This window comes from Salvelinus fontinalis, chromosome 25 (assembly GCF_029448725.1).
Source record: "Salvelinus fontinalis isolate EN_2023a chromosome 25, ASM2944872v1, whole genome shotgun sequence".
Lineage (NCBI taxonomy): Eukaryota > Metazoa > Chordata > Actinopteri > Salmoniformes > Salmonidae > Salvelinus > Salvelinus fontinalis.
In genome coordinates, this window is record NC_074689.1 from 2338211 (window position 1) to 2366040 (window position 27830).

Below are 27830 nucleotides of genomic sequence, written 5' to 3' on the forward strand. Positions count from 1 at the left end.
CAGTGTATCGCGTCGGGGCGAACAATGTCATTTCTTTACCTGTTACAGCGCTACCTCTTGTGCCTTATTGTTTAAGGCTGTATTCTTAAATTGCCTCCACTCCAGTGAGTCAGAACGCGCTCTGGGTCGTTCGTAAATTCTGAGCATTTCAGAGCGCACACTGGACGCTCCGACAGAGGAGTAGGGTTGATCCGAGCGTTCTGCCCTCATAACCGCAGCCAAGCACCCAAGCTAACTGGTCGTGTTAGCTACCTTGCTAGCTACTTCCAGACACAAATAAGAGAACACCTCACTCTGACCATTTTACTCGCTCTAAAAGAGCTGATTAGGCTGTTTCCATGTTAAATAGAGCGTTAGTGAACGTAATTACCACCGACGTTTACTGACACCGGCAATATTCAGAGGCTGTTTCGCGTTCGTAAATTAATCAGTTATTCTGCGCTATGAAATCAGCGTAGATAGCCAGAGTGAGTTTACGAACGCAACCTAAGTATACTGCACGGTTGGAGCTAGAAACATAATCATTTCGCTGCACCAGTGATCACATCTGCTAAATATGTGTAAACGACCAATACAATTTGATTTGTCTACCTATAATTCATGACGTCAGGAGTAGGTGGAGGAAGTTTAAATTTGGTGCCGACCCACGTGTGTGATGGTTTGGTTTCAGGCAAGGCGGGGATGGCTTGCTGGCTGTTGAACGCTCAGAATCGTATGCTACGAGAGCAAAGCTTTCTGGAATTCCCTCATTGTTTTGATACAAGCCGAGGTTCTCGCTGGATTTTCTCGGTCTAATTTTTTGATGCAGCTAGCTGTCATTTTCTCCAACGTTGTCGAGCAATGGAGAAACGCCCATCTGCAATAATTCTTATGACCTTCGCCTCCTCTGCACACCGATACGTATTTCTTGGATCCAGCGATGCGGGGAGCGTTCTGACTTTGATTGTCAGTTGAATTGACATTTTTTAAAAGAGAAGTGAAGTGCCTACCTACAATCTATTCTACCGATTTAACGTAATATTATAAATAATCACGACTGAAGCAGATGCCCCTGGTTCTGTCACCCCGGCTATACTATGTTGGAATTTCCATCTCTCATTCCATATTGGCCTCTCATCCGCTTTCTGGTGCCTATGGCTATTACCAATGTAGCCATCGACGTCGGTGAACAGGTAGGTCGGCGGCATCAAATTGTCATGAGACAGCGATATTTGCATAGGATATGTGCTAGTCGGTAGCCAACATTGGGGTTTGAGGCAAGAGTTACGGATGAACTTCAACAATTGGCTAGATGTCAGGCTCTGTCAAAACACGGTCCGGCTAACTTCTAGCGCTTGTTTGATTTGACTTGAACTAAGCATTCAACATGGTACAGAATGTTGTATCTATCCATCAGACCACCACTAGTATTGGCCTACAATTCCAGAATTTGATCAATTCAGAACAGGCGCGTGTATAATTTAAGAGCCGGCAGATGGCGATATTGAGACGGGTCATTTTACCGTCCAAATAAATTATGGAGTCAGCAATACATTCGTATCCGGTGGGCCGGTTCGTACCTGACATATTCTCCATTCAGGCGGCATAGGTTGAATTCCTCAACTGTATTGAATGGATAGATGGCGGGAAAAATGTACTTACTTTATGAAACACATTTTTCCACCACCAATGTTAGTGGCAAAATGCTAATCCCGCCTATACATTCTTTGGATTGGTGGATACATCTAATTTTTTAAAATACTTTTTTGAATATTCGATGAGGGTTGTTGATTTCAACCGCATGTATTCAACGGAGAAATGCAACGCTACTAGCCTCATAACATGGATATGCTTAGTCATCTCAATTACAACTCCGATAAAAGTGTTTTTTTGCAAAGTTGTGGGGAAGTCACGTGTCTTACTTATATCAGTACTCCTAACAACTAAAGTGTTATGCAATTTATATTAAATGAAATAAACCTCACGTAGCAAATAAGCCATTTTTTTTTTTTTGGGGGGGGGGGGGGGGGCTTGGTAGGTGAATTTTGTTTTGCTTTTAACGTGTTAGGAGAATTAGGTTAAGGTTAGCTAAAATGCTAAAATAGTCCCAGACATGACGCCAACATTTGTTGCCATAACCAGGTCTGCCCTGAGAGTAGTCTTGGTTTCCACCAATGCGATGCTGCTACAGCAGCAGGCATAAAATAAACATAGCCCATGGTCTGGTAGTTTCAACCTGATTGGTTGAACAGATATACAACATCCAGGATTAATGTTAAACCACTCTAGCATGTGTGGAAAATGGTGTTTCATAAGGAAAGTAAGCATATTTTCCGTTACAAGAACATTCATGTGTCCAGTTTTCTGAGGGTTGGGAGAACATTTCATTACTTCCCACAGAACATGGTTGCTATGTTCTCAGAATATAATTGATATTAATGTTGTAGACATGTTTCATGGGAATGTTACAGGAGCATTTGTGTATCAGAAATCAACTGATTGTCCCAAAGAAGCTTTGTGCCCCTCAAAAAATGGTTTCATTTCACATCACTCCTTGTGAGGCCCTGATTGGTGAACCACTGATCCATTCAGTGTTTTGTCTGTTGGCAAAATTAGGAACACACACACAGTTTGATTAATCCCGCCCGGGTGCCCGTGTAGGTGTTTTGCTCCGGCTGAAAGTTGAATGCATTGTATTTGGAACCTGGCTGCCTCCCGGGCGTGAGTCAGGTGCGCTGCGAAGTCGGCTCAAAACAAAAGTGACGTAATTAAGCATGTGTAGCAATTACTAGGATTCTGTGTTTTCTCATGCAAAACGGATTGCTTTTGATAAAAATGCTTTATCTGCCTTCCCAATGAAAACTATACATAAAATTATAAATGCAACAATTTCAACGATTTTACTGAGTTACAGTTCATATAAGGAAATCAGTCAATTGAAACAAATTCATTAGGCCCTAATCTAGGGATTTCACATCAATCAGAATGAGTTTTTCTCCACAAAAGGGCTTTATTACAGACAAATACTCCTCAGTTTGTGGAGATAGTTGTGGAAGAACTTGACTGGCCTGCACAGAGCCCTGACTGGCCTGCACAGAGCCCTGACTGGCCTGCACAGAGCCCTGACTGGCCTGCACAGAGCCCTGACTGGCCTGCACAGAGCCCTGACTGGCCTGCACAGAGCCCTGACTGGCCTGCACAGAGCCCTGACTGGCCTGCACAGAGCCCTGACTGGCCTGCACAGAGCCCTGACTGGCCTGCACAGAGCCCTGACTGGCCTGCACAGAGCCCTGACTGGCCTGCACAGAGCCCTGACTGGCCTGCACAGAGCCCTGACTGGCCTGCACAGAGCCCTGACTGGCCTGCACAGAGCCCTGACTGGCCTGCACAGAGCCCTGACTGGCCTGCACAGAGCCCTGACTGGCCTGCACAGAGCCCTGACTGGCCTGCACAGAGCCCTGACTGGCCTGCACAGAGCCCTGACTGGCCTGCACAGAGCCCTGACTGGCCTGCACAGAGCCCTGACCTCAACCCCATTGAACACCTTTGAGATGAATTGGAACACCGACCGTGAGCCAGGCCTAATTGTCCAACATCAGTGCCCGACCTCACTAATGCTTATGTGGCTAAATGAAAGCAAGTCCCCGCAGCAATGTTCTAACATCCAGTGGAAAGCCTCCCCTGAATAGTGGAGCTGTTATAGCAGCAACTCCATACTAACTCCATAGTAAAGCCCATGACTTTGGCCATGTGGTGTATGAAGAAATAAAGCTAGAATCTTAAATATTCTAGGTGCACTGGTAATCCTAAATTCAAATTCCAGGTCACACAGCAAAATATTTAGGCGCATATGTTAATAAAATGGTCCCACTGTAGAGCCCTGGTGGCAAATACCAGGTTATACCAAACAGCCTATATGATTGTTGAGTTGCGACTGTCATTGAAAAGTAGAGGCACAGCCAGGCATTACTGCTGTGAATTGCCAGTGACCTCACAATACGATGTTATCACGATACTTAGGATCCGTTGCGATATGTATTGCTATTCAGTATTATATTGAGAATCGATATTGTGATTTTATTTATTTATTGCGATTCGATTTGCCGAACATATTGCTCACCATGTCTGCTGCAGAGGGACGAGCCATGAGAAAGAGGTCGAAATCTAATTGACTCATTATTTAAACAGAAAAAGGAGAAAAGGCTATGGAGTTTTGGTGCCGGTACAGCAAACTAGCAATTTTTTTTATTTTATTTTATTTTTCTCAAAATGATACGATAGTCAAAAATAATGTCCCCATATGTACCTATTGATCCCCCATCACTACCAGGCATATTGCAATATTTCAAAACATAATTGCTGGAAAACTGTTTGGAAAGCAAGTAGTTATTGCTGTAAAGAGAAGACAATGAAAATACTAATGTCTATTAGTTATCATAATACTTAACTAAATTTAGCGAACAGTATAGCCTATCTTGGCACCAGTGGAGAGAATTGGCTGAGTGTGCATATTCACCCTTTATCATTGTTTGGCCAGTGAAAGTTTGATTTTGGACAACAATTTCCTCCTCCAGGTTAGATGGGTGTCATATTGTATTTGTGTCTCCCCTTCTTGACTTAATACATTTTGTTACATTTTTTTTTTTTTTTTTGCAAGTTTATTTTTAATATACACTGCTCAAAAAAATAAAGGGAACACTTAAACAACACAATTTAACTCCAAGTCAATCACACTTCTTTGAAATCAAACTGTCCACTTAGGAAGCAACACTGATTGACAATAAATTTCACATGCTGTTGTGCAAATGGAATAGACAAAATGTGGAAATTATAGGCAATTAGTAAGACACCCCCAAAAAATGAATGGTTCTGCAGGTGGTGACCACACACCACTTCTCAGTTCCTATGCTTCCTGGCTGATGTTTTGGTCACTTTTGAATGCTGGCGGTGCTCTCACTCTAGTGGTAGCATGAGACGGAGTCTACAACCCACACAAGTGGCTCAGGTAGTGCAGTTCATCCAGGATGGCACATCAATGCGAGCTGTGGCAAAAAGGTTTGCTGTGTCTGTCAGCGTAGTGTCCAGAGCATGGAGGTGCTACCAGGAGACAGGCCAGTACATCAGGAGATGTGGAGGAGGCCGTAGGAGGGCAACAACCCAGCAGCAAGACCGCTACCTCCGCCTTTGTGCAAGGAGGTGCACTGCCAGAGCCCTGCAAAATGACCTCCAGCAGGCCACAAATGTGCAAATGTACACTTGCCATTTCGGCCAAAGAGTTCAATCTTGTTTCTCATGGTCAGGTGCCTTTTGGCAAACTCCAAGCGGACTCATGTGCCTTTTACTGAGGAGTGGCTTCCGTCTGGCCACTATACCATAAAGGCCTGATTGGTGGAGTGCTGCAGAGATGCTTGTCCTTCTGGAAGGTTCTCCTATCTCCACATAGGAGCTCTGTCAGAGTGACCATCGGGTTCTTGGTCACCTCCCTGACCAAGGCCCTTCTCCCCCGATTGCTCAGTTTTGCCGGGCAGCCAGCTCCAGGAAGAGTCTTGGTGGTTCCATTTAAGAATGATGGAGGCGACTGTTCTTGGGGACCTTCAATGCTGCAGATATTTTTTGGTACCCTTCTCCAGATCTGTGCCTCGACACAATCCTGTTTCGGAGCTCTACGGAAAATTCCTTCGACCTCATTGCTTGTTTTTTTTCTCTGACATGCACTGTCAACTGTGGGACCTTTATATAGACAGGTGTGTGCCTTTCCAAATCATGTCCAATCAATTGAATTTACCACAGGTGGACTCCAATCATCCTTGAAATATTTCTACAACTTGATCAATGGAAACAGGATGCACCGGAGCTCAATTTCAAGTCTCGTATCAAAGGGTCTGAATACTTATGTAAATACGGTATTTGTTTTTTTTAATAAATTGGCAAAAAAAATCTAAACCTGTTTTCGCTTTGTCATTATGGGGTACTGTGTATGGATTGATGATATTTTATTTAATCCATTTTAGAATTAGGCTGTAACGTAAGAAAATGTGGAAAAGGTTAAGGGGTCTGAGTACTTTACGAATGCACTGTATATGCATAATGTATAATGGCTTCATAATTCATAAAGGTCATGTTAACTGACTGATATTATCTCATAGAACAATACGTGTAAGATTTCTTAAGCGTCTGTTAACTATCCTCTGACCTTTTTTTTCGGGCCTTTATCCCAAAACCCTATTCTTTCCTCATTCTTTTTCACAAATAGGGATAGCTTAACAAACCAGAGGTAACTCATTTCTGTGTTTTAGGACTTCAAGCTCCATTTGTGATTTCTAGAGCAGTGAATGTAAACTAAAAAGCCCTTGAATTGTAGCATGGATCTAGAACCGTGAGCAGCAGATGTCCACTATAACATGGAAAGAAGAGTAGCTTTTTGTTGAATGAGTGGTGACTGATTTTAATTATTAGTAGATGTATTGATCTACTTGTGTATCTTTGTGGCTTCTGAAAAGGCCATAATGCACACAGAACTAAAGTCCAGTTCAATGGAGATCTTATGAATATCATAGCCCCACGCCAGTGACCCACAGCAGTCCCAGTCATACGACAGATGATAGGCTTACTCATACTAGCTGGTATTCTTGCCTAGTCCTAGTGGGCGGTAGGAGTCCAAGCGTGCATCTCGGAAGAGGTTAGGATTATGCATACGTAATGGCCGTGTGAGCAGCTATAAATCGTACCCAGCCCCCTTCTATGGAAAGCGGCAGCTGCGGATCCTCTCTGGAGGCAAAGCTAAATGGAAATAATGTCTAATTCGCCTGAATGACTAATTCAGTTGTTCAGGATCACGACAGGGTATAAAGTGTTTTTAGCATAGAACTAGAATGAGTTGAATGGGCTTGGAGTTTGGAACCTGACTGGTGAACTCATGGGTACGCTCGCAATGACTGCCTGGTAATGTAGAATGTTAATTTAAATGATGCTAACTTAAGTTGCTCATGGAATGTATTTTTTGTATTGTCAATTAAGTTTATTAAACTAATCACGGAACAGATTGATAGGTACACATCCTGCTTTTACATCCTGCTTTGCTAATATGGGTACATTTGCAATTTCTGCCAGTCCACCCATGCCATCATTATCTTTAATGGGGACGCCTGTTCTATTCTTTCTATTTCTATGGGGTTTTACATATTTCCACATGCATATGGTCTCCAATGCAGATTTTGTTACAATATTTCAGAAAAATTTAACTGGTAAAGGTTAATTTAGCTATATGTAGATATCTCAGCAAAAAAAGAAACGTCCTCACACTGTCATCTGTGTTTATTTTCAGCAAACTTAGCATGTGTAAATATTTGTATGAACATAAGATTCAACACTGAGACATAAACTGAACAAGTTTCACAGACGTGATTAACAGAAGTGTAATAATGTGTCCCTGAACAAACGAGGGTCAAAATCAAAAGTAACAGTCAGTATCTGGTGTGGCCACCAGCTGCATTAACTACTGCCGTGCATCTCCTCATGGACCACCAGATTTGCCAGTTCTTGAGGTGAGATGTTACCCCATTCTTCCACCAAGGCACCTGCAAGTTCCTGGACATTTCTGGGGGGAATGGCTCTAGCCCTCACCCTCCAATCCAACATGTCCCAGACGTGCTCAATGGGATTGAGTTCCGGGCTCTTCGCTGGCCATGGCAGAACACTGGAAATCACACACAGAACGAGCAGTATGGCTGGTGGCATTGTCATGCTGGAGGGTCATGTCAGGATGAGCCTGCAGGAAGATTACCACATGAGGGAGGAGGATGTCTTCCCTATAATGCACAGGGTTGAGATTGCCTGCAATGACAACAAGCTCAGTCCGATGATGCTGTGACACACCGCCCCAGACCATGACGGATCCTCCACCACCTAATCGATCCTGCTCCAGAATACAGGCCTCGGTGTAACACTCATTCCTTCGATGATAGACGCAAATCCGACCATCACCCCTGGTGAGACAAAACCACGACTTGTCAGTGAAGAGCACTTTTTGCCAGTCCTGTCTGGTCCAGCGACTGTGGGTTTGTGCCCATAAGTGACGTTGTTGCCGGTGATGTCTGGTGAGGACCTGCCTTACAACAGGCCTACAAGCCCTCAGTCCAGCCTCTCTCAGCCTATTGCGGACAGTCTGAGCACTGATGGAGGGATTGTGCGTTCCTGGTGTAACTCGGGCTGCTTTTGCCATCCTGTACCTGTCCCTCAGGTGTGATGTTTGGATGTACCGATCCTATGCAGGTGTTGTAACACGTGGTCTGCCACTGCGAGGACGATCAGCTCTCCATCCTGTCTCCCTGTAGCACTGTCTTAGGCGTCTCACAGTACAGACATTGCAATTTATTGCCCTGGCCACATCTGCAGTCCTCATGCCTCCTTGCAGCATGCCTAAGGCACGTTCACGCAGATGAGCAGGGACCGTGGACATCTTTTTTTGTTTGTTGTGTTTTTCAGTCAGTAGAAAGGCCTCTTTAGTGTCCTAAGTTTTCATAATTGTGAACTTAATTGCCTACCGTCTGTAAGCTGTTAGTGTCTTAACGACCGTTCCACAGGTGCATGTTCATTAATTGTTTATGGTTCATTGAACAAGTATGGGAAACAGTGTTTAAACCCTTTACAATGAAGATCTGTGAAGTTATTTGAATTTTTACAAATTATCTTTGAAAGGCAGGGTCCTGAAAAGGTGTGTGTGTGTGTGTGCGCCAGTCAAAAGTTTGGACACCTACTCATTCCAGGGTTTTTCTTTATTTTGACTATTTTCTACATTGTAGAATAATAGTGAAGACACAAACTATGAAATAAAATAACACACATGGAATCATGTAGTAACCAAAAAACTTAAATAAATCAAAATATATTTTCTATTTGAGAATCTTCAAAGTAGCCACCTTTTGCCTTGATGACAGCTTTGCACACTCTTGTTATTGTCCCCAGCACAAGGTGCACTTGTATAATGATCATGCTTAATCAGCTTCTTGATATGCCACACCTGTCAGGTTTATGGGTTATCTTGGTTAAGGAGAAATGCTCACTAACAGGTTTGTTAACAATTTGTGCAGAACATTTCAGAGGAATGAGCTTTTTGTGCGTATGAAGAATTTCCGTGATCTTTTATTTCAGCTCATGAAGCATGGGACCAACACTTTACATGTTTAGTTTTATATTTTTGTTCAGGGTAGGACCTGTGGTACACTGTCTAAAATCCCATGGGATTCAACCAACCAGCATTCAGGTTACAAATCACCCAGTTTATAATTAAACAATAAGGCTTGAGTGCGTGTGGTATATGGCCGATATACCACGGCTAAGGGCTGTTCTTATACTAGACCCAATGCGGAGTGCCTGGACATAGCCCTTAGCCGTGGTATATTGGCTATATACCACAAACCCCCGAGGTGCCTTATTGCTTTTATAAACTGGTTACCAATGTAATTGGAGCAGTAAAAATACATGTTTTGCCATACCTGCTGTATTTAGTTTGGCTGACATCTGTGGAATATCAATCAGCATTCAGGGCTCGAACCACCCAGTTTCTAATTGTAAATAAATCCCATTTGCGCATGTGCATAACTGATCAATCTGACAGGAGAGTTTGAGTGATAAAACTTGGACAGAGAATCTCAATCTTTGTGCAAGAAACACTTGGACGAACTTCAAAAAAACGAATGTTCGGCTATTTTCTGGCAATTGTGCCGTTATTATGTGGCAGATGTTAAAACTACAAATGTTATAAATGGCTCATTTGCTAGATTGACTTGTTATTTCAATAGGCATAGGCTACTGACTACAATCTGGGTTTATAATTGCAATTCAACTTTGCCATGGTTTGCTGAGATAGATGCAGGTATTCTTATATCCCAACATCGAATTTCAGGGAAAAGTCCACAATGAAACAGACATTAAATTTGGAGAATGATACATTTATGATAGAGCTGTGACCATGATCAGAATTGAGAACTTTGAATTTAATTAACTAAACATGGCCATTTGAATAATTACATAATAACACATGGCTATAACAACAAACTGAAGTTATAGGGTATTTATTAAATCTGTTTGCCAGCTCCAGCCAGGTAGGCAACACAGGTGACACATTGATTTGCATTGACTCCAGTGATATCTCCATTTCGACATATTTATTGTTTCAAATGGTAGGCTACAGTAGCCTGCAATGGCATTGCAATTAACATCCTACTTGATGGCCAACAGATGCAAATGTATCATTCTTTACATTTAATGTCTGTTTCATTGTGGACTTTTTCCCCATTACAGAAGCACACGAGGGAGTTCCATAACTTCCATTTCAAATTTCCACTCGCACAACCCTTGTTTCATGAGGTTTCCCAAAAGAAAAGTCAATATTTGAATGAAGTTTACTTTAAACCACCTCGAGTGAATTTGTCTCAAGCACTCTAGTGCACCTAAAGTAATTTTACACTGCTTTGTCACCATTACAGTGCTGAAATAGCAGCTGCGTCTTCTGATTTACATGGACAAGGTGGACCTGATCAGTAATCCTAGATCAGCAATGCTACCCTGAGACACTTGAATACAGCCCTAGATCTTCCCTAAATGTTTTATGTGAGCGAGTACGTGGCTGCCAGGGGAAGAGGGCCTGGAGAGGAGTGTACTGAAGGTGTGTGTGATGGCCTGGCCAGTCATTTGTGGTTAGTCTCAGTAGCCTCAGGCCTTTTGGCTCTTAATCTGAATCTCTCACCCAGCTCGCTACCTCTTCATTGTCACTGTTGAATGTCCTTCTCCGATCCCTCAACTCTTCTCCTTTCCTCAGCCCATACCACGACAGACAATAGTGACACCAGTAGCCTCAGCACCACTCATTCTGAAAGGACACATTCTTCAGAAATGATATACGATGCTCAGATTACCAATGGTTAACTAGGGAGCTAGGATATATCAGGTAGCTAACCATTTACAGTCACAGCAGTTCATTAATAGGTCAATAAGCACTAACATAGTCACAACAATATTATAATTTTAAATCTCAAATAGAAATGGAGAAATGCCACTGTCTTGGCGTTAACAGAGTCATTAATATGTGGGAAAATATCCAGGCGGCATCACATCCGGCCGTGGTTGGGAGTCCCATAGGGAGGCTCACAATTAGCCCAGCGTCGTCCGGGTTAGGCCGTCATTGTTAATACGAATTTGTTCTTAACTGACTTGCCTAGTTAAATAAAAAAATATCTATTAATAGATACATTGACAGTTTAACTCAATTGACCGAAGTTACCTCGCTAACTCCTCAATCCTGATTTGTCGTATACCTCTCAGGCTAGTGTGTACTGGTATGAATGATGGTTGTGTGATGCTGAACCTTGGGGCTAATGCGTTCTCACTCTTTCCCATCCATTCCCTTGGCCTTTTGGTCCTTGGCAGGCTCTAAACCGGGGTTTAGCGGGCTTTAAAGAGGATGCGGTTGAGATGCTCGCCAGCTACGGGCTGGCCTATTCGCTAATGAAGTTCTTTACTGGGCCTATGAGTGACTTCAAGAACGTGGGCCTGGTGTTTGTCAACAGCAAGAGGGACCGGGGCAAGGCTGTGCTGTGCATGGCGGTAGCAGGCACTATTGCATTCACCATTCATGTTCTCATAGGTGAGGATTAAACATGGTTGTTTTGTCCCAAACCATGACATTTAATAGTAACTAACTACTAGTATTTATTCTTATTTATTCCAAGTGATTGTTTTAAATCCAGTGATATATCAGTTGTAAGCTGCTTTAAGTTAAGTTTTTTTCAGTTTTTTTTTTTTAATTAAGAGGCCAACCCACGAGCGTTTTATCATCTCAAAAGTTTCAAAACGAGTTAGTGGTGTCATCTCCTCAGTCCTTATATTATTATTCTTCTCTCCCCTCTCTAGCCCAGACAGACCTAGGCTACTACATTATCAATAAGCTGCATCATGTGGATGACTCCGTGGGCAACAAGACCAGGAGGGCTTTCCTCTACCTGGCAACTTTCCCACTGCTGGACGCCATGGTGAGTACTGAGTAGAGTATACGGCTTGATTCAAGGCTGCGTCCCAAATGGCACCCTATTCACTATATACAGTGTAATAGTTAAGTATTCAGACCCCTTTCCCTTTTTCCACATTTTGTTACGTTACAGCCATATTCTAAAATTGATTAAATAAATCTTTTTCCTCAAGCTACACACAATATCCCATAATGACAAAAAAACAAACATGTAATACATTATTTACAGAAGTATTCAGACCCTTTGCGATGACTTGAAATTGAGCTCGGGTGCATCCTGTTTCCATTGATTGGACATGGTTTGGAAAGGCACACACCTGTCTATATACGGTCGCACAGTTGACAGTGGATGCCAAAGCAAAAACTAAGCCATGAGGTCAAAGGAATTGTCTGTAGAGCTCCGAGACAGGATTGTGTTGAGGCACAGATCTGGAGAAGGGTACCAAAAAATATCTGCAGCATTGAAGGTCCCCAAGAACAGTGGCCTCACCATTCTTAAATGGAAGAAGTTTGGAACCACAAACTCTTCCTAGAGCTGGCCGCCTGGCCAAACTGAGCAATCAGGGAGAAGGGCCTTGGTCAGGGAGGTGACCCGATGGTCACTCGGACATAGCTCTAGAGTTCCTCTGTGGAGATGGGAGAACCTTCCAGAAGGACAACCATCTCTGTAGCACTCCACCAATCAGGCCTTTATGGTAGTGTGGCCAGACGGAAGCCACGCCTCAGTAGAAAGCACATTACAGCCCACTTGGCGTTTTCCAAAAGGCACCTAAAGGACTCAGACCATGAGAAACAAGATTCTCTGGTCTGATGAAACCAGGATTGAACTCTTTGGCCTGAATGCCAAGAGTCACGTCTGGAGGAAACCTGGCACCATCCCTAAGGTGAAGCATGGTGGTGGCAGCATCATGCTGTGGGGATGATTTTTAGTGGCAGGGACTGGGAGACTAGTCAGGATCAGATGAACGGAGAAAAGTACAGAGATCCTTGATGAAAACCTGCTCAGGGCCTCAGACTAGGGTGAAGGTTCACCATCCGACAGGACAACAACTCTAAGCACACAGCCCAGACAATGCAGGAGTGGCTTCGGGACAAGTCTCTGAATGTCCTTGAGTGGCCCAGCCAGAGCCCGGACTTGTACCCAATCGAACGTCTCTGGTGGGACCTGAAAGTAGCTGTGCAGCGACGATCCCCATCCAACCTGACAGAGCTTGAGAGGATCTGCAGAGAAGAATGGGAGGAACTCCCCAAATACAGGTGTGCCAAGCTTGTAGTTTCATTACCAAGAAGACTCGAGGCTGTAATCTCTGCCAAAGGTCCTTCTACAAAGTACTGAGTAAAGGGTCTGAATACTTAAGTAAATTTGAGATTTGCTATTTTTGCTTTGTCATTATGGGGGGTATTGTGTGTAGATTGAGTGGGGAAAATACAATTTAAACCATTTTAGAATAAGGTTGAAAATGTGGAAAAAGTGAAGGGGTCTGAATACTTTCCAAATGCACTGTAGTGCACTACTTTGAACCATATCCCTATGGGTCATGTTCAAAAGTAGTGCATTATGTAGGGAATAGGGTGCCATTTAGGAAGCAGACCGGCTCTTTCATGAACCAAAGCATGGCTAATCATAGCAGAAAGAAGCTTAAAAACACACATGTATGTATAATTGCATTGACATCATGTTGATCTTAAAACGTACGCACTCTTGTCCCTGTATTTCAACTACCGCATATTGACACATTTCAATGTGAGCTTTTAAGTTGCTTTTATTTTTTACAGAAAATAACTTGGTGTGCTAAAATTATTGGGTGGGGAAGCAACTATTGTCTCCTTAATTATTTTTTTTTTTTTAGTGTTGGATACATGCTGGAATCCTCCTCAAGCACAAATACAGTGTCATTGTAGGCTCTGCCTCCATCTCTGATGTCCTCACCCAGGTACTCAACAGATTGCTTCCTTGTTCACTAATTCCCAGTACAGTGAAGATGGGTCCTTGTAGCCAAAACAAAAATGCAATTACCCTCAAAAGTGGACTTGGCAGTATGCCCTGCTCTGATAGGTTGTGAGTGTGATGTGGTCCTAAGGGAGTGTTTCTGACTGTGGCCCCCCCCCCTCTCTGTGGCAGATTGTGTTTGTGTCCGTCCTGCTGCATAGTAACCTACCGTGTGTGGAGCCCCTTCTCATCCCCATCCTCGCCCTGTACATGGGAGCCCTGATGCGCTTCGTCATCTTGGGCCTGGGCTACTACTACAACATTCACGACAACATCCCAGACTCCAGTGGAGTTGACGTGGGGGTACGCTGTTTCCTTCTTCACCCAGCTGAGACCTTTTTAAGAGTTCAACGTGTTGTTTATTTAACACTAGAACCGCTGGGCCTTTCAGGCGATAAGTATCCGCTGCAGCAGTGGTTCCCAAACTGGGTCGCAGCCGAGACGTTTGTGGTGCATTGTATGAAAATACATTTGAGGGAATGGGAAAGAAATGCTTTCAGTGTAAACTTAACGACTAAAACAAAATAGAATGTTTGTAGAAGAAATACTGCACCTGTATATTTTTTAATAATAGCCTATAATCTTTTAGAACCTATAAAAGCTAGACAATCAGGGGTCCGTTTGATTTTGCTATGTTTGAGCATAAGAACACCACATTTTCCATGTCAAAATGCATAGAATTGCAGGAAATTAACCTAAACTGCTAAACTGGTGGCCGTGGCTCAGTCTTCGTCAGGAAATCTTAGACCCTCTTGGCCACGGAGACAAAATGTTTTAAAGCTTAATTTCCTGCAATTGTACACATTTTGCCATGGGGCGGAGAGACATTTTTTTTTTTTAAATGTAAAGCTAGTTTCCTATAATTCCACACATTGTCATGGGATTGAGAAAAAATTGTGGTTTAAAAGCTAATTTTCTGCAATTCTACTTAGCTTAACACGGCATAAACCATGGTAAAGTATCTGTGACTCCAACATTATACCATAATCAATTGGGGCCCCATGCCGTGAATTGTTTTTAATTTCAGATTCTCCCGCACTGTCTAGTTTTTATTTTATATACAGCTCCATTATCCTTTCTACATACTTGATCTGTTTTTTTCACTGAAAACGTTTTACCATCCCAAAAACGAATAATTTTTTACTAATTAAAATACGTTGTTTTTTAAAAAATTGAGTGGCGACAATGATTTAGGCCAGGGGTGTCAAACACATTCCGTGGAGGACCTAGTGTCAGGTTTGTCCTTTCAATTAAGCCATAAACAAACCAGGTGTGGGTTCCTTACTAACTAGTGACCTTAATTCATCCAAATACAAGGGATGAGAGAACCTGCAGCCTCTCGGCCCTCTGTGGTTTAGGGGAAAGACTGCATCAATATTCTAACAGTCAAAAAATGTAATTCCAATAATGCTATCAGAAGAATAATCATCTGGGTGTGTTTATGAAGGTCTTAGGTAACATTAGTATATGAAAAAAAACGTATTTCAAATAACATAATAGCATTTCATTAGTTTGTTACTGTAGGTTATATGTGGAAACCATTAACCACCACAGCAATTTAGTTTTGGCAGGTCTTGAACATTATGGAAATAAGAAAATGTATTTCAAAAGAACAGAATAGCATATTTTAAGTTGTATTACGTTAAGTACTTACTTAGTAGCCTGAGCAATGATCCCACGAGTGCTCATGTGCTGAATGCATATACAGCGTGGTTATTCTTGGAAAAAGTGATATTTTGAAATAGAGCTCACCTCATGAATTCTTTGTTATTTGACAAAGGTCAGTGTCTTAGAAACTGCAGAATCTGCTGATTTCTGATACTATATAGAAATCAAAATGTCTTACCTACATGTGACTCTGGAGGAGGATTGGAACAAGTGGTGACCCTTTCCCTGCTTCTGTCAATGACGAGCTGCACCCATCTCTTCATGTACAATTGAACAATTAAGTGATAATACCCAAGAAGCTAGTGTTGGAGGATATATTGGCACGGATGTTTTTTCGTGTCAATATCCTCTAAACACCAGCTTCGAGGGCATTATTACTTTTAATAATATGGACGGGAGTCAGTCATTTGTTCTAAATGTTCCGTTGCCATGGTTGTTGGCAATGTTTTTATCCCTTGCTTGCTAAGCTAGGCAATTTTGGCTTACACAATCATCTCAAATAGTGCAACAAGAATAACAGCAAATTAGCTGCATTTGCATTTGTTTAAGCTGTTTTCTAGTGTTTTTGGGGGGGGAGATACATCCATAACAATGAGCTAATGATGTGTGATTTTTGCCTGGCGTAGAACATTTGTCCACGCGCCAGGCCACTGTTCAGAAGAGCTAGCCATCTACACTGCTAACACAATCACTTCAAACTGAAGCTGAAAACATTTTGTGTTTTTCTATTGACATTTATTTGTGTATATCCATACAAATTATGCTGATTCATGATTACAACTAGCTGACAAAAGCTGCCAGTCTCTCTGTCTCGTCCCGACTCCCGACACGTTCATTAGCATAGGACAGCTGGAGATCGAATTTCAATATTGAAACAATGTTGCAAATGTAGGAGAGACAGACGGCAAGGTCATTACAAATCTCTGCTGTTGAAAACCAAAATGCTAGTCTTAAAGAAATGGGACATAATGTCTAGTTGCTTTTTAAAGTGTATATCTAGAATATAAATTGCCTGGCTGAGCTGAGACTGGATTGCGCAGTCAGATGAAACAGTAAATAAGCATTTCAACGTGATAGATTTAGCCAGTTGTAACTTGTGGAATAGACACCGTCTGAATGCGGTTTTAACCAATCAATATCCAGGATTAAACCCACCTGTTGTATAATTTAAGCAATACGGCACGAGGGGGTGTGTTATATGGCCAGTATACCACTGCTAAGGGCTGTTCTTAGGCATCGCGGTGTACCTAAACATAGCCCTATACCGAAAACCCCCAAGGTGCCTTATTGCTATTATAAACTGGTTATCAACGTAATTGGAGCAATAAAAATAAATGTTTTGTCATACCCGGGGTATACAGTCTAGTATACCACAGCTGTCAGCCAATCAGTATTCAGGGCTCTAACCACCCAGTTTATAATTGATTAATATTGTCACCCGTCAGACTTTTTGGGTTACTACATGATTCCATGTGTTATTTCATAGTTTTGATGTATTCACTATTATTCTATATTGTAGAAAATAAAGAAAAACACTTGAATGAGTACAGTGAGGGAAAAAAGTATTTGATCCTCTGCTGATTTTGTACGTTTGCCCACTGACAAAAAATTATCCATCTATAATTTTAATGGTAGGTTTATTTGAACAGTGAGAGACAGAATAACAACAAAAAAATCCAGAAAAACTGTCAAAACATGTCAAAAATGTTATAAATTGATTTGCATTTTAATGAGGGGAAATAAGTATTTGACCCCCTCTCAATCAGAAAGATTTCTGGCTCCCAGGTGTCTTTTATACTGTTAACGAGCTGAGATTAGGAGCACACGCTTAAAGGGAGTGCTCCTAATCTCAGTTTGTTACCTGTATAAAAGACACCTGTCCACAGAAGCAATCAATCAATCAGATTCCAAACTCTCCACCATGGCCAAGACCAAAGAGCTCTCCAAGGATGTCAGGGACAAGATTGTAGACCTACACAAGGCTGGAATGGGCTACAAGACCATCGCCAAGAAAATGGAAGAAACGCAAAAGAACTGTCAATCTCCCTCTGCCTGGGGCTCCATGCAAGATCTCACCTCGTGGAGTTGCAATGATCATGAGAACGGTGAGGAATCAGCCCAGAACTACACAGGAGGATCTTGTCAATGATCTCAAGGCAGCTGGGACCGTAGTCACCAAGAAAACAATTGGTTAAACACTACGCCGCAAAGGACTGAAATCCTGCAGCGCCCGCAAGGTCCCCCTGCTCAAGAAAGCACATATACATGCCCGTCTGAAGTTTGCCAATGAACATCTGAATGATTCAGAGGACAACTGGGTGAAAGTGTTGTGGTCAGATGAGACCAAAATGGAGCTCTTTGGCATCAACTCATCTCGCGGTGTTTAGAGGAGGAATGCTGCCTATGACCCCAAGAACACCATCCCCACCGTCAAACATGGAGGTGGAAACATGCTTTGGGGGTGTTTTTCTGCTTAGGGAACAGGACAACTTCACCACATCAAAGGGACGATGGACGGGGCCATGTACCATCAAATCTTGGGTGAGAACCTCCTTCCCTCAGCCAGGGCATTTGAAAAAAGTTCGTGGATGGGTATTCCAGCATGACAAGGACCCAAAAAACATGGCCAAGGCAACAAAGGAGTGGCTCAATAAGAAGCACATTAAGCTCCTGGAGTGGCCTAGCCAGTCTCCAGACCTTAATCCCATAGAAAATCTGTGGAGGGAGCTGAAGGTTCGAGTTGCCAAACGTCAGCCTCAACCTTAATGACTTGGAGAAGATCTGCAAAGAGGAGTGAGACAAAATCCCTCCTTAGATGTGTGCAAACCTGGTGGCCAACTACAAGAAACGTCTGACCTCTGATTGCCAACAAGGGTTTTGCCACCAAGTACTAAGTCGTGTTCTGCAGAGGGGTCAAATACTTATTTCCCTCATTTAAAATGCAAATATATTTTTAAAATTTGACGTTCTGGATTTTTTGGTTATTCTTTCTCTCACTGTTCAAATAAACCTACCATTAAAATTATAGACTGATCATTTCTTTGTCAGTGGGCAAACGTACAAAATCAGCAGGGGATCAAATACTTTTTTTCCTTCACTGTAGGTGTGTCCAAATTTTGGACTGGTACTATATGTGTAGGAAAAGTCAGGTAAGGAGCAGGATGTTTTTTGGGTGGCTTATTTAAAAATAAAAATAAACATTTACAAAATCAAACATCGGTTGCTGTTGTCCTATGGCGGTTCTCTTGTTAATCTTGGTCTTCTAAAAGTGGCTTTAATGCAGTTGCCGACTACCTAGATAGTAGCCCATGTCCCAGAATTAACCAGGACAATTAGGTCAATGGCCCCTATTTTATCTCGTAATCAATACTACTGCTCTCACGTATGGCAAGGAGCTACAGCTACAACTCTAAGGCACCCAGATTGAACATATCCTTGTTTTCCCCTATCATTTTGCTTCTTTGCAGGGAGATGTCACCATCGGGAAGATGTTGAGTTTCTGGTGGCCTCTGGCCCTTATCCTGGCTACCCAGCGGATCAGCAGGCCCATCGTCAACCTCTTTGTGTCCCGGGACCTCCATGGCAGCAGCGCAGCTACTGAGGTGAGTTTGAAGCCTACTCAGTCCACTCCCCAATAATGTCCCATTTTTAGCGCAGTCCCACTCACTGTAATTGGGAAGCTGCCAACCGCAATGACCTTTACCAGAGAGATATACTACAAATCAAGCTAGATCTACTCAGGGTTTTCTAAAGCTAACCAGCTTCAGTTAGCTTCGCATTCCAGTTCAGGCTTTATCTGTACTACGACAGTGGATATTGCTTGTCTGCCTGATGCTAACTCGAGCAGGCCTGTAACTGCGTGTGCATGTCGCACGTGGCTAGTCGAACACTGAACTCTTCATTGAGACGATGCATGAAAAATGGGCAAGTCAATGCCCCTTTTTTTCCATTTGTGCCAAAATCAAAATGAAGTAGAAGTTAGCCTGAGGCACTTGTCCAGGTCCATACCAGGCGGTGTCAGAGGAAGGCCCCAACAATTGTCAGACTCCAGCTACCCGAGCCATAGACTGTTCAAATTGGATTTGACACATGATTTGTAAACAACAGGTGTAGACTAACTGTGAAATGCTTACTTATGGGCCCTTCCCAACAATGCAGAGAGGGAGAACATTTTGAAATAATAAAAAAAGTTAACAATAACTTTGCTATATACAAGGGCTACCAGTACCAACTCGATGTGCAGGGCTACGAGGTAATTAAGGTAGTTATTTTTGTACATATAGTGTATGTGGACACCCCTTCAAATTAGTGGATTCGGCTATTTCAGCCACACCCGTTGCCGATAGGTGTATAACATTTAGCACACACCCATGCAATCTCCATAGACAAATATTGGCAGTAGAATGGCCTTAAAGAGCTCAGGGACTTTCAACGTAGCACTGTCATAGGATGCCACCTTTCCAACAAGTCAGTTCGTCAAATGTCTGCCCCGCTAGAGCTGCCCCGGTCAACTATAAGTGCTGTTATTGTGAAGTGGAAACGTCTAGGAGCAACAACGGCTCAGCTGCGAAATGGTAAGCCAAACAAGCTCACAGAACGGGTACGCCGATTGCTGTAGCACGTAAAAATCACCTGTCCTCGGTTGCAACACTCACAACTGAGTTCCAAACTGCCTCTGGAAGCAAAGTCAGCACAAGAACTGTTTGTCAGGAGCTTCATGAAATGGGTTTCCATGGCCGAGCAGCCGCACATAAGCGTAAGTTCACTATGTGCAATGCCAAGCGTCGGCTGGAGTGGTGTAAAGCTCGTCGCCATTGGACTCTGGAGCAGTGGAAACACATTCTGTGGAGTGATGTATCACACTTCACCATCTGGCAGTCCGACGCACAAATCTGGGTTTTGCGGATGCCAGGAGAACTCTACATGCCACATGCATAGTTCCAACTGTAAAGTTTGGTGGAGGAGGAATAATGGTCTGGGGCTGTTTTACATGGTTCGGGCTAGGCCCCTTCATTCCAGTGAAGTGAAGTCTTAATGCAACAGCATACAATGACATTCTAGATGATTCTGTGCTTCCAACGTTATGGCAACAGTTTGGGGAAGGCCCTTTCCTGTTTCAGTAGGACAATGCCCCGTGCACAAAGTGAGGTCCATACAGAAATGGTTTGTAGAGATCGGTGTAGAAGAACTTGACTGGGCTGCACAGAGTCCTGACCTCAACCCCATTTGAACACCTTTGGGATGAATTGAAACGCAGACTGGGAGCTAGGCCTAATTGCACAACATCAGTGCCCGAACTCACTAATGCTCTTGTGGCTGAATGAAAGCAAGTCCCCGCAGCAATGTTCCAACATCCAGTGGAAAGCCTTCCCTGAAGAGTGGAGCTGTTATAGCAGCAAAGGGGGGACCAAATCCATATTAATGCCCATGATTTTGGAATGAGATGTTAGACAAGCAGGCATCCACATACTTTTGGTCATGTATAACTAGGAATAAAGTGATTGATTAATTAACAGTAGCAGCAGCATATGTGATGAATCAAAAGGGTGAGTGCAGATAGTCTGGGTAGCTATTTGACTAACTATTTAGCAGTCTTATGGCTTGGGGGTAGATGCTGTTCAGGTTCCGGACTTGGTACATTAGTCCCGCTTGCCGTGCGGTAGCAGAGAGAACAGTATAAGACTTGGGTGGCTGGGGTCCTTGACAAATTTTAGGGCCTTCTTCTGACACTGCCTGGTATAGAGGTCCTGGAGGGCAAGGAGCTCGGCCCCAGTGATGTACTGGGCCGTACGCACTACCCTCTGTAGAGCCTTGCGGTCGGATGCCAAGCAACTTGCCATACCAAGCGGTGATGCAGCCAGTCAAAATGCTCTCAACGGTAGAGCTATAGAACTTCTTGGGGGTCGAAGGGCCCATGCCAAATCTTTTCAGCCTCCTGACGGGGAAGAGGCGTTCACGTGCCCTCTTCATGATAGTTTTAGTGTGTGTGGACCATGATAGATCCTTAGTGGTGTGGACACCGAGGAACTTGAAGCTCTCCACCCGCTCCACTACAGCCTGTTGATGTGAATGGGGGCATACTCAGCCCTTCGTTTCCTGTAGTCCACGATCAGCTCATTTGTCTTGCTGACGTTGAAGGAGAGGCTGTTCTCTCTGCTACCGCATGGCAAGTGGTACCAGTGCACCCAATCTGGAACTAATAGGAACCTGAACGGCTTGTACCCCGAAGCAATAAGACTTCTAAACAAGACAGCTAAATAGTAATGAATGGCTAGCTGGGCTACATGCATTGACCCTTTTATTTGTATTAACTCTCTTGCTCTGACTACCCATACACTCACACATACTTACACCCCAACACACACATACAGTACACTGACACGCACATGCATACTGATACCACACACACACACTTTCACACTCACGACATACTCTGCTCTACTGCTCACATAAGCTGCTGCTACAGCGGTCTATTATATCATGTTGCCTAGTTACTTTACCCCTACCCTTGACTTATTCCACAATTTTTTTTTGTTAAATCCTGAATTTTTTTTCTCACCCAATACCCCATAATGACAAAGTGAAAATATGTTTTTAGACATTTTTGCAATTTAGTATTCACACCCCTGAGTCAATACATGTTAGAATCACCTTTGGCAGCAATTACAGCTGTGAGTGTTTCTGGGTAAGTCTCTAAGAGCTTTGCACATTATTATTTTAAAAAGTTGGTTGTTGATCAAATCCAATGTATATTTGGCCTTCTGTTTTAGGCTGTCCTGCTGAAAGGAACAGTTGTCTCCCAGAAAGCAGACACAACCAGGTTTTCCTTTAGGATTTTGCCTGTGAATACTTTAGGATTTTGCCTGTGCACTCTATGTACAGTGCCTTCGGAAAGTATTCAGACCCCTTGACTTTTAACACATTTTGTTACATTACAGCCTTATTCTAAAATGGATTTAAAAAATAATAAAAAAATCCTGCGCAATCTACACACACTACCCCATAATAACAAAGCGAAAGCAGCTTTTTAAAGTATTTTTGCAAATTTATAAAAAGTAAAAAAAACTTTTATTTAACGAGGCAAGTCAGTTAAAGAACATTGTTATTTACAATGACGGCCTACCAAAAGGTCTCCTGCGGGGACGGGGGCCTGGGATTAAAAAGAAATATAGGACAAAACACACATCACAACACTGCATAAAGGCCTAAGACAACATAGCAAGGCAGCAACACCTGACAACACAGCATGGTAGCAACACAACATGGTAGCAGCACAAAACATGGTACAAACATTATTGGGCACAGACAACAGCACAAAGGGCAAGAAGTTAGAAACAACAATACATCACACAAAGCAGCCACAACTGTCAGTAAGTGTGTCTTTGAATGAAGAGATTGAGATAAAACTGTCCAGTTAGTGTTTGTTGCAGCTCCTTCGTCGCTAGCTGCAGCGAACTGAAAAGAGGAGCGACCCAGGGATGTCTGTGCTTTTAACAGAATGTGACTGGCAGAATGGGTGTTGTATGGGGAGAATGAGAGCTGCAGTAGATATCTCAGATACGGGGTTGTGAGGCCTAAGATGGTTTCATAAATAAGCATCAACCAGTGGGTCTTGCAACAGGTTTACAGAGATGACCAGTTTACAGAGAAGCATAGAGTGCAATGATGTGTCCTATAGGGAGCATCGTGGAACCGCCAAGACTTCCTAGAGCTGGCCGCCCGGCCAAACTGAGCAATCGGGGGAGAAAGGCCTTGGTCAGGGAGAACCAAGAACCCGATGGTCACTCTGACAGAGCTCTAGAGTTCCTCTGTGGAGATGGGAGAACCTTCCGAAAGGAAAACTATCTCTGCAGCACTCCACCAACCAGGCCTTTATGGTAGAGTGGCCAGACTGAAGCCACTCCTCAGTAAAAAGGCACATGACAGCCCGCTTGGAGTTTGCCAAAAGGCACCTAAAGACTCTGACTATGAGAAACAAGATTATCTGGTCTGATCAAACCAGGATGGAAATCTTTGGCCTGAATGCCAAACGTCACGTCTGGAGGAAATCTGGCACCAAAATAGGTGTGCAGCGACGCTCTCCATCCAACCTGACAGAGCTTGAGAGGATCTGAAAAGAAGAATGGGAGAAACTTCCCAAATACAGGTGTGCCAAGCTTGTAGCGTCATACCCAAGAAGACTCGAGGCTGTAATTTCTGCAAAAGGTGCTTCAACAAAGAATTGAGTAAAGTGTCTGAATACTTATGTAAATGTTTTATTATCGGGTAGTCAGTTTGAAAAAGCTAGCCTTAGCTTTCCTATCAGAAATTTGCATCCTGTAGCACTAATTACAAAAAGTTTTGGGACACTATAGTCCTTCGAATGAGAGCGCTTCCCCCCCCAGCTGCCCACTGCACTGAGGCTAGGAAACATTGTCACCACCGATTAAACCTGCGATAAGCAATTTCAATAAGCTTTTTTTTTATGGCTGGCCATGCTTTCCACCTGGCTACACCTACCACGTCCAACAGCTCTGCATCCCCTGAAGAAACTTGCCCCCCCCCCCCCACACACACACACACTTCTCCTTCACCCAAATCCAGACAGCTGATGTTCTGAAAGAGCTGCTAAAATCTGGATCCCTACAGATCACCTGGGCTAGACAATCTGGACCCTCTCTAAAATTATCCGCCGAAATTGTTGCCACTCCTATTACTAGCTTGTTCAACCTCTTTCGTATCGTCTAAGATCCCCAAAGATTGGAAAGCTTCCACGGTCATCCCCCTCTTCAAAGGGGGAGACACTCAAGACCCAAACTGGGGTCCTATATCCATCCTGCCCTGCCTTTCTAAAATCTTCAAAAACCAAGTTAACAATCAGATCCTCGACTATTTCGAATCCCACTGTACCTTCTCCACTATGCGAGCTGGTCATGGGTGCACGCACCTCAGCCACGCTCAAGGTCCTAACCTGTATCATAACTGCCATTGATAAAATACAGTACTGTGCAGCCGTATTCATCGACCTGTCCAAGGCTTTCGACTCTGTCAATCACCCCATTCTTATTGGCAGACTCAATAGCCTTGGTTTCTCAAATTACTGCCTCACCTGGTTCACCAACTACTTCTCAGAGTTCAGTGTGTCAAATCGGAGGGCCTGTTGTCTGGACGTCTTGCAGTCTCTATGGGGGTGCCACAGGGTTAAGTTGTCAGGCCGACTCTTTTCTCTGTATATATCAATGATGTCGGTCTTGCTGCTGCTGATTCTCTGATCCACATCTACGCAGACGACACCATTCTGTATACATCTGGCCCTTCTTTGGACACTTAACAAACCTCCAAACGAGCTTCAATGCCATACAACACTCGTTCCGTGGCCTCCAACTGCTTTTAAATGCTATTATAACTAAATGTATGCTCTTCAACCGATTGCTACCCGCCTGCCCGACTAACATCACTACTCTGGATGTTTCTGATTTAGAATATGTGGACAACTACAAAGACCTAGGTGTCTGGTTAGACTGTGAACTCTCCTTCCAGACTCACATTAAGCATCTCCAATCCAAAATGAAATCTAGAATCGGCTTCCTATTTCACAACAAAGCATCCTTCACTCATACCCTCGTAAAACTGACTATCCTACCGATCCTTGACCTCGGCAATGTAATTGACAAAATAGCCTCCAACACTCTACTCAGCAAATTGGATATAATCTATCACAGTGCCATCCGTTTTGTCACCAAAGCCCCATATACTACCTACCACTGCGACCTGTATGCTCTCGTTGGCTGGCCCTCACTTCATATCCGTCGCCAAACCCACTGGCTCCAGGTCATCTATAAGTCTCTGCTAGGTAAAGCCCCACCTTATCTCAGCTCACTGGTCACCATAGCAACACCCACCCGTAGCACACGCTCCAGCAGGTATATTTCACTTGTGATCCCCAAAGCCAACACCTTTGGCCACCTTTCCTTCCAGTTCTCTGCTGCCAGTGACTGGAACGAATTGCAAAAATCACTGAGACTGGAGACTTATCTCCCTCTCTAACTTTACGCATCAGCTGTCAGAGCAGCTCACAGATCACTGTACCTGTAAATAGCACACCCAACTACCTCATCCCCATATTGTTGTTTTTGCTCTTTTGCACCCCAGTATCTCTACTTGCGCATCGTCATCTGCACATCTATCACTTCAGTGTTAATGCTAAATTGTAATTACTTTGCCTCTATTGCTTTACCTCCCTAATCTTACTTAATTTGCACACACTGTACATAGACTTTTTCTATTGCGTTATTGACTGTACGTTTGTTATCCCATGTGTAACTCTATTGTTTTTGTCGCACTGCTTTGCTTTATATTGGCCAGGTCGCAGTTGTAAATGAGAACTAAATTGTTCTCAACTGGCCTACCTGGTTAAATAAAAAAAAGTATTGTATGTAGATTGAGGGGAAAAAACGAAGCAATTTTAGAATGACTAACCTAACAACATTTGGAAAAAGTCATGGAGTCTGAATACTTTCTGAAAGCTACCTCAATTACCTCATACCTTTGCCAATTGACTCGGTACTGGTACTTCCTGTATATAGCCATGTTATTCTATGTGTATTTATTCCTTGTGTCACTTGCTATTTATTTTATCTTTAACTCTGCATATTTGGAAAAGGACCCGTAAGTAAGCATTTCACTGTTTATCTACACCTGTTGTTGACCAAGCATGTGACAAATAACATTTGATTTGATAGTTATGGGAAAATCCACATGTGATTACCAACTTGGCACATATTCATAATTGTCTTTGCTGACAGGCTTTGGCTCAGTCGTGTTTTAACAACTTTTCTACATTACTGTAAGCTGTTTAAAAGGAAATTAAATATGAGTCCTAATGACTTCTCTGTCTCTCTCTTTGCTTGGCCAGGCTGTGGCTGTCCTCACTGCCACCTATCCTGTGGGTCACTTGCCGTACGGCTGGCTGACCGAACTGAGGGCCATCTATCCTGCTTTCGACAAGGTAAACCAAGACCTCATCCACAGTCTAAGAATAGCCTCTTGTTGCAGATCACAACATAGTAAATATCATCAGATTTAAATGAATACAGGTGACTTGTATTGGCGTCCTTTATTCCCCAATAATGATACTGTTCTCTTCTCCAACAGACCAATCCCAGCAATAAGCTTACTTCTGACACACCGGTTACAAAGACTCATATCAAAAAGTTTACAGCCTGTTGTTTGGCACTATCACTTACGGTAAGAAGGATCTATAGATGGAAGGATGTATGGATCTGTTTTTATTCCAATACTGTATTTTGATAAGTCACAGAATCAAATTATATTGGGAAGTATACCAACTCTACAGAAAAAAGAAGTCGGAGTATAGAATTCAGAGCCAAAACAGGTTGAGACTCAGCAAACAGAGCAAATCGTCCCTTAAGATTCCTGCACTGACAAATGCTTGGTATTGCTACGTCTGTAAATGCTTCTTACATAACATCCGGTGTCTTACTTATTAATTTCCTGAACTATAGCCTACTTTTTTGGTCCTAGCGGAAAACGATTGTGAGAAAAGGAGGAAGGCAAAGCTGGAACATCTGATAGATTAGCACATTGCCATGGATGGATGGATATACAGTACTAGTCAAAGGTTTGGGAACACCTACTCATTCCAGGGTGTTTCTTTATTTTTACTATTTTCTACATTGTAGAATAATAGTGAAGACATCAAAACTATGAAATAACACATATGGAATCATTTGAGATTCTTCAAAGTAGCCACACTTTGCCTCGTTGACATCTTTGAACTCTTGCCATTCTCTCAACCAGCTTAATGAGGTAGTCACCTGGAATGCATATCAATTAACAGGTGTGCATTGTTAAAAGTTATTTTGTGTAATTCTTTTCCTTAATGCGTTTCAGCCAATCAGTTGTGTTGTGACAAGGTAGGATTGGTATACAGAAGATGGCTCTATTTGGTGAAAGACCACGTCCATATTATGGCAAGAACAGCTCGAATAAGCAAAGAGAAATGATAGTCCATTACTTTAAGACATGAAGGTCAGTCAATCCGGAAAATGGCAAGAACTTTGAAAGTTTCTTCAAGTGCAGTCACAAAAACCATAAAGTGCTATGATGAAACTGGCTCTCATGAGAACCGCCACAGGAAAGGAAGACCCAGAGTTACCTCTGCTGCAG

The 27830-nt window shown here is 43.0% G+C and overlaps 1 protein-coding gene across 2 annotated transcripts in view; it reads left to right on the forward strand.

Annotated features, from left to right (window-relative positions):
• The first annotated feature begins 463 nt into the window (after positions 1 to 463).
• LOC129822744 (progressive ankylosis protein homolog) overlaps positions 464 to 27830 on the forward strand; it is a 33793-nt gene continuing 6426 nt past the window's right edge. The window contains exons 1-8 of one of the 2 annotated variants that reach the window (XM_055881120.1): positions 468 to 1172; positions 11407 to 11623; positions 11890 to 12008; positions 13855 to 13938; positions 14127 to 14297; positions 19130 to 19264; positions 26557 to 26649; positions 26796 to 26888. In XM_055881120.1, the coding sequence (XP_055737095.1) occupies positions 1077 to 1172; positions 11407 to 11623; positions 11890 to 12008; positions 13855 to 13938; positions 14127 to 14297; positions 19130 to 19264; positions 26557 to 26649; positions 26796 to 26888 (1008 nt within the window). In that variant the 5' untranslated portion in view covers positions 468 to 1076. Of the gene's footprint in view, positions 1173 to 11406; positions 11624 to 11889; positions 12009 to 13854; positions 13939 to 14126; positions 14298 to 19129; positions 19265 to 26556; positions 26650 to 26795; positions 26889 to 27830 lie in introns of both variants that reach the window. The other variant, XM_055881121.1, reaches the window with a different exon arrangement.